The sequence below is a fragment of the Maylandia zebra genome, linkage group LG13 (genome assembly GCF_041146795.1).
Source record: "Maylandia zebra isolate NMK-2024a linkage group LG13, Mzebra_GT3a, whole genome shotgun sequence".
NCBI classification, from domain to species: domain Eukaryota; kingdom Metazoa; phylum Chordata; class Actinopteri; order Cichliformes; family Cichlidae; genus Maylandia; species Maylandia zebra.
In genome coordinates, this window is record NC_135179.1 from 10,593,029 (window position 1) to 10,600,815 (window position 7,787).

A 7,787-nucleotide genomic window follows, 5' to 3' on the forward strand; every position below is an offset into this window, starting at 1 on the left:
GGGAAAAGGTAACCACAGAAAACCTTATATTCAACCTAAGGGACACATGCACCTACTGCCTTCAGCCACACAGCACTGCATAGAAAAACAGAGCTCCATTAAACAGCCACCATATACTAAAGCCGCTCTCACATCCTTCATTCAGAAATGAACAGGTGTGATCAACAATAGCGTAAGAGTAGCTACCAATCACTGCTTCATTCTTTATGAGGTTAGCCTGCCCGGGAGAGTGCAAGTGAGATTGGATTGTTTGCATTTGAAGAGGCAATCTCATCTTCTGCATTAAAGTTACTATTCACCAGGGTCCCACGTCCTGAATGTATGCAGCAGGGAAATCCCGATATGGGTTGACTAAAGGAGCCTAATGTTGCCTTCAAATGGAGCTGCTGAGATTGTGTTTTTGACTGATCCAGCAGAGCAGACAATGTGCATTTGATCTGTACATCTGATGCTGTCTTACCTTTTCAAATGTGATGAGTGACTTTCTGCGTGTTGCAAATAAAATGCCCAGACTTTCTGAGTTAAAACTGCCACATAACCTATTTTAATCAGATACTTTCCATTTGAAAGTATTTAGTGCAGCAGAAGAATATTGTTAGAGCTCATTGTTGCTTCTAAATATGTTAGAAACTGGGGTGATTAGCCTGTAAGTGGACAATAGGTGGTAAAATGGCAGGTAGCGATGCAAGGCAGCAGTGGCATTGACATGTCAGAGGGAGAGATAGATTTATTTAATTTATCTCTCCCTAGAGAGATAGATTTGCAGATTAAATAAATGACCAAATTGGGAGGATGTTTTTGTTACAGCGTGAGGACAGTAAAGAATTAACCAGCACAGCTTCAGTTGAGTTCCCTGCACTAGCTTTACTAGACTAGATTCTTCACCCACACCCAACCGAAAAGCAGGCTCAATAGGCAAGCAGACTAATAATTCCAGGGAATTGGACTACTGGGAACAGTTCTATACAAGAACCGGTTCTCGAGTTTCAGCACTGTCATGTATCCTTGGGAAAAACAAACAGCTACTCAAATTGTTTCACATTTTCATCTATTAAAATCCAAAATGTCAAGAGTAGTTTGCGCTTATTTTCATCAGCTTTTTTTGGGGTTTTGCTTGCAGACCTTAAAGTTGAATTGCTTACTGACAAAATGAATGTTATATGTTGAATGTTAGAGTGTGACGTTAATGAAGGTTAATAAAGTATTCCTGAACATGTGAATACAGAATGTGCATTTTGTGTTTTTTAATTATTACTTTTAATTAATATTAATCCCTAATTAATGAGACAAGTGAATCACTGGATTGGGAGACTGGGATTGCGACATTTTAAAGCACAGAAATAAAGCTACAAAGCTAAAAACTGAAAATACAAAATGCCTAAAAATATAGTTGTCCATTAGCATCATCTGGGTGGTAAACTGACAGTGAGCCTTCACGCACTGAAGCCAGAGGCTTGATATGAACTTTCCCTGTGCGCCATGGGAATTAGCCTTTTTAAAGTGACATTTGCAAAGAACACACATTTTGACATATTGGCAATCTTTCACACACAAATTCTACAATCAATAAGAGAGATGGTGAAAATGATGTTGATCTGCTTTTGTACTACTTCAGGAGACTAAACTGACATGGGTGTGAGAGTGGTTTGGGTATAATTTTTCTTGTGTCCTGTCAAAATCTGAAACTTTTGGTCAATAAACTTTGTGTTTGTTTTTTTTTAATGATGGTCTTTTAGTCATAAGAATTTTAAATTCTCTTTCAGATCGTTTTTCGAAAGATCAGTGATGTGAAACGGGAAGAGGAGGAGAGACGGAACCGTAAAAATGAAGCCCCTCTGAATTTGCCACCAGATCACCCAGTACGAAAACTTTTCCAGCGCTTTCGACAGCAGAAGGAGGCCCGCATGGTGACTGGGAAACCAGAAACAGATGAACAAGACATTGAGAAGGGTCCTCTCTATGTGGACATCCCCAAAATTAAATCAGCTATTACAACTACCAGCATTGTCACTGTAACAGAAAGCCCAGCTACACCTTCATCTTCAACTCCTCAATCGCCATCACCTCTCAACTGTACGGTTGCAGACAAGGCAAAACTGCAAGTGCCATCGTCCATTTCTTTGGTTGGTGGCCGCTCTGCTGAACCACCCAAACTGAAAGGCTGGGGTCGCTTTAAGGAGTCGATGGCCAAAGCTGACAACTGGAACACAGTGTCTAAAGCTGAATCCATGGAGACTTTACCTGAACGAACCAAGGTGCAAGAATCCCCAATCTCTTTAAAAAAGACGGACTCATGTGACAGCGGCATTACCAAAAGTGAGTTACGCCTGGACAAAGTGGGTGACTTCCGCTTGACGCCTCAGGACCGCAGTCCTGCCCAGCCTCCAGAAATGAGGCATTTCTTCTACCCCATCCCGGAGCAAACACTTCAGGCTTCACTGCAGGAGCTCAAGCTAGAGCTAAAGGATGACCTTAAGAACCTAAATGTTCGAATGTCAGGCCTAGAGATGCAACTCACAGAAGTGCTAAAACTCCTGAAAGCCAGCCATTCAAGCTCTAGCTCTCCACAGCATCTTTTTGACATTTCTAGACCTGCTTCACCAGAAGTGGACAAAGAGGATATCTTCTCTTGAAGAATGAAAGAGTCATCCGGCAACAGTTGACCTTAAATTCAGCTGAATCCAGTAATATACAGATTACTCGGATAGCTGAGACCACACTGGGTATACCATTTAGATTAGGCAGCAGTGTAGTAAGATGCACCAGCCTTCATCCTAGGGTGTACCTACCTGGTAGCAAGGTAACGTCGTGCTGACAAGTTGAGGTCGTAACCTAGATTTTTGTATCTTGGAATCTAATATCTGAAGGTTACACAAAAACTGACAGCTCTCTGTTTGTACATACGTTTGATTTATCTTTCCGCTGCACTATGATGGAAAAATACTTTGAGGGGTGGCATTTTATGAAAAGTCTGTTCAGATTTTGGGGGAGGTAGGAGAAGGAGGTATCTCCATTGGAAGGTTCCAATGGAAGCAGCATGACCCACTGGTTTGTTAGCATTTGTAAGAGATTCTTTGCATGTCACATAAAGTAGACGTCTGCCTCAAATAGCAGTTGGCGCATATTTGATTAATTGAGGCCGCACGCCGATCCATTTGCATTATTTCACATTGACAGGGAAAGAGGACAGTTTTTGCAGATGCTGAATCAATCTTAATGTAATTTCCTCAAACAGTTATGTAATTATATCAGATGCCAGAATCATTATGAATTAAACAACAGATAACTCTGCCCGACCAATCTGATTTTCAAAAACATGTTTGAGCGCAGATCCTAATTTCAATAAACCACAAATAGATGTGCTTCATGGAAAATTGAATGAAATGCTAACTAGTGAGGCAGCAAATGGCAAGTTATCCCTCTTTCCTGATATCTAGGTTTACTATGTTACAGCTTTGGTGATACATACAGTAATTTTATAGGTACTGACTGTGGCCAAAACCCTTACAAATATAGAAAGTAATGGCGATTTGCACAATATTTGTAAACTAAAATTTGTGTACAATAAAACAGGCTGTTAGAAAGTGGACTGAGATCACCAGACCATTTTTGACTTTAATGGTCCCTTAAGTATATTTTTACATTTTAATCCTGTTAACATGCATGATTTAACATTTCTGTTTGTCCTCATTTTTACTTGAGAAAGCAAACAAACAAAAAAGCTAATATTAGGAGGTCTTTTCGGAGCACAAATTCAGAGTGAGTGTGTGAAATGCAGATGATCTTGAACTGTTTTAAATGTGTTTACTTGCTTCTGGCTTTGAAAAATTGAAGAGTTTCCTTCAGAGTGGGAAAAATCTTTAACCCCTCAACCCCTTTATAATATGATGCAGTCAATACAAAAAATGTGTTGCAGACATTCAAATGTTTTTTAAAACGACACACTTGGTGCAGTAATGCCTGAATTATGCTTCAGCGGGAAATCTACGGCATAACTTACAAGATAACCGGAAACCCCTTTTTTAACCGTACACCTTCCACATAACCTGATGTGCCCCTCCCAAGAAATATAACTACGGGACGGGTCGACATAGCCCACGACGACTGAATGCCATGGAAGGTCCAGTGTAGGGTTAAAAGGGGTGACTGGTTACATCGTCAGTTATGCCGTAGACTTTCCACAGAAGTCCATATCACGCATAGCTGTTGTAGGAGTGTTTCATATAGATGGTGTATGTTTATGTTAATATATATTATTTAATTGTTACAATATACACTTTCACTTCATCAGGTACACCTTGCTAGTACTGGGTTGGACCCACTTTTGCCTCTAGAACTGGCTTATTTCTTCATGACATACATGTAGATTCAATAAGATGCTGAAACATTGCTCAGAAATTTTGGTCCATATTGATGTGATGGCATCATGCAGTTGCTGCAAATGTTCCCCTTTTTAAGAAAACAGTCTGAGATGATATAATTTTGTGACATGGGACTTTATTCTGCTAGAAGCAGGCATCAGACTAGCTGACATTTTTCCAATCTTACTACTGTCCAATTTTGATGAACCCTTGTGAATTGTAGCCTCAGTTTCTCGTGGCACCTGGTATGGTATTCTGCTGCTACATTCGGTGATGCCCTTCTGCATATCTTGGTTGTAACTAGTAGTTATTTGAGTTTCTGTCGCCTGCCTTCTCTGACTTCTGGAATCAAGAAGGTATTTTCACCCAAACCCAGTTTTCCTTTTTCAGACCATTCTCTGTAAACCCTAGAGGTGGTTACGTGGGAAAATTCCACTAGGTCAGCAGTTTCTGAAACACCCAGAGCAGCCTGTCTAGCATCAAAAACCATGCCACTTTCAAAGCCACTTAAATCATCTCTCTTCACTGGATATCTGCATGCCTAGATGCATTGTGCTGCTGCCATGTGATTTGCTGATTAGATATTTTTGTTAAGCAGTCAAACAGGTGTACCTAATGAAATGGCTGGTAAGAATATAGATTTAATGTGATTATTTTTAAATTTTTTAAATGAAACATCTTTATTTTATTTTACTGTGAACATGCTATTATTTCTTTTTAATATCAAAAGACTTGTTTTTCCCCAATTCCACATAATCTTCAGTAGTTGTAGCGTCTAACTGGCCAAGAAGAGCTGCATTTGTATCATACAGACATTTAGTTTATACTGATGAGCAACTTGCTTTACGTAACACGATGACTACTGTAGACTCTGAGGGTAGAAATTGAATGTTGACATAGAATGCTGTATTTTTATCAAGTCCCAAAATGTATTTATTTATTTATTTATTTATTGTATTGAACACCAGCATCAGGCAGATTCCTCCAATCATTATAAATAAAATATACAATAACAGGAACAATCTCTACAATTTCATTTTTCTCGTTAACTCTTGTTAAATAGGGATTAACTCAGATTGCAATAATTCCTGCATGATAAATACTAAAAGTTTACATATATGCCAAATATTATCAAATTTGTCCTTCGACTTTAAATTTAATGACCAAAACAAATTGACACACGTTTCCAAAAGCAAACAAACAAAAATACAATAGACAATCAATGTGATCAATGTGGACAGGCTGACTGAGTGGAACCTAAATGAGAAAAATATGCATGAAACAAAGTAAAGCAAAGCAATGCACTCTGGTATTAAGCAATAAAAAAAGGCACAGTTAGCTTTTACAGTACAATTTAGTTCTAAGATATCCGTCGCCGCACTTGAGAAACAATGAATAATGGAAGAAAGTTTCATAATACTCTGCAAATGTGAGTCATTTTTTAAACAATCAGACTGCAGGTAATGAAGCCTGGAAAGTGGTTGCAATCAGCTGAAATAAAGTTTTATATCACTGAAATTAACGCTTGTATTTCTAAAACGAATAATATGACTTTTGGTTCATCTTTGGAAAAAGTAGGAGCTTTACTGAATTTATCCAATAAAAGCACTTCTTTTCATGAGAAAAAATAACCATTTTTCTTTATTATTCATCACTCATGGATAATTTATGTTCCCTGCGCGCTTTCTCCGTCACAAAAGACAAGCTGGGACGGACACAGCTGAGAGGAAAAAGATGCTGAGGTTTTTACTCCAACACTCATGTTCCATCAAAAATTCAGCCTGCTAAAAATAAATGGGCATGTCATCACAGAAGTGAGAACTCATTAGGTTTATTGCCAGTGTTTGGGGGTCTGCTTCTCCAAGAATTGTGATCTCAAAACCAAAGAAAAGGCACTAAAAATCACCATGGCCTCTCGATCACAGATTATTCATGAAGCTGCTGCGCAAGAGTTCACAAATCAAAGGGAGAGGAAAAGAGGTCAGATGGCATCGCTGAGGAATTCAGTCACTGTAATGAAAGAAGGATCTAAAGATTATGTAACTCAAGACAAAGTCTTTATCTTAGCAGCAAAATCAACCATCAGATGTTTTTAAACGCTTTGAAAGTGCAAACAGATGTGACAAAAACGTATTTATTATCTATGAATAGATGAGATGAGGATGATCATCTCATCTAGTCATTATGTTTGAAGCCAGCAGAGTTCAACGCAGACTCTGATAATTGACAAATTTCTGGCTGTGAGCCTGCAACTCTTTTCTTTTCAGATCTGTTTTTGTAAGTGGCTATTTTAATGTTCAATTTCAAGTTATCTGAAAAAAAAAGAAAAGAAATGATAGGGTTTAGTTTAATACCTGCTACTGCGGCTTTCACAATTTAGCATATAAAGCATGGTTACTTGAACAAAACTCATTCCCAACACGGTAGGATAAATCCAGTAAAGTTACTGTGCTATTTTAAGAAAAAGCAGACCTACTTTGGCGGTTTTGAGGCTACATTTGGCAAATGCTAAGTCAGGTTTACATCAATAGCATGCGCAATTCTTGAAACAACATTAAAGTATAATTTAACAATATCTATGTTGTGAGAAGATTTAAACCACACTCATGTCTGTGCAATAACTGCAGAATAATGGGCCGCTCACATAAACATACTTAGAGAGTGATAGGATGCTTTGTGCAGCCCGCTGAGCACCCGAGATTTAAACTCCACTTTATGCAAATGATCCAACAACCACACAAGAACCAGTTACACCCATTTTAGTGTGCACTGAAAACTAAGCGCAGCGGTTTAGTACTCTGCTCCACCAAGGGTAGGGAAATTGCTTCAGCGCATACATACGGCTGTAATCATTATCAGTCTCGTTGGTTTTGTATAATAACAGATTCAACAGTGGTTTAAAAACTGTGTAACAGGGAAATGAAGTGTGCTGTATGGCAGCAGCATGCCCCCCTCCTCCTTCATCCTTTTCTCTTGCTGTCTCCTAAGAGACAGACAGAAAACCCAGAACTCATTAAGGCAAAAAACTGAAATAGTTGCAATTGTTACCTTGATTATTTGGATTTTAACTCAGTTCCACCAACAATGGAAAAACTCAACGAATACCAGTAATCTAATTTATATGTAATCCATATGTGATTACAGGAGGCTTTTAGAAAGAAACATTTCTAGGGCTAACAACGGATTTGTAGTCATGTAGATGTCAACACTTTAAATCTTCGTGTCAAACAGAAGATTAAATGAAAACACCTGCACTGATTTTTTTTTTTTTTGTTGTGAAAAATGGCACATTAAAATGGATCTATTATGCTTTTTCTTGTTACAGTTTTAGAGGCTTTCATTAAATATGGTGAAAGATTAAAAAAAGTAAGGTTAGTACATGTGCGACTAATTCCTTTTAACCAAATGCTCAGGTTTAAGAGTTTT

General features: G+C 38.3%; 1 protein-coding gene across 4 annotated transcripts in view; it reads left to right on the forward strand.

Annotated features, from left to right (window-relative positions):
• kcnh1a (potassium voltage-gated channel, subfamily H (eag-related), member 1a) overlaps positions 1 to 7,727 on the forward strand; it is a 57,974-nt gene extending 50,247 nt beyond the window's left edge. For all 4 annotated transcript variants that reach the window (XM_076891501.1, XM_076891502.1, XM_076891503.1 and 1 more), the window contains one exon: positions 1,764 to 7,727. In XM_076891501.1, the coding sequence (XP_076747616.1) occupies positions 1,764 to 2,633 (870 nt within the window). In that variant the 3' untranslated portion in view covers positions 2,634 to 7,727. The remainder of the gene's footprint in view (positions 1 to 1,763) is intronic.
• The last annotated feature ends 60 nt before the right edge of the window (positions 7,728 to 7,787 follow it).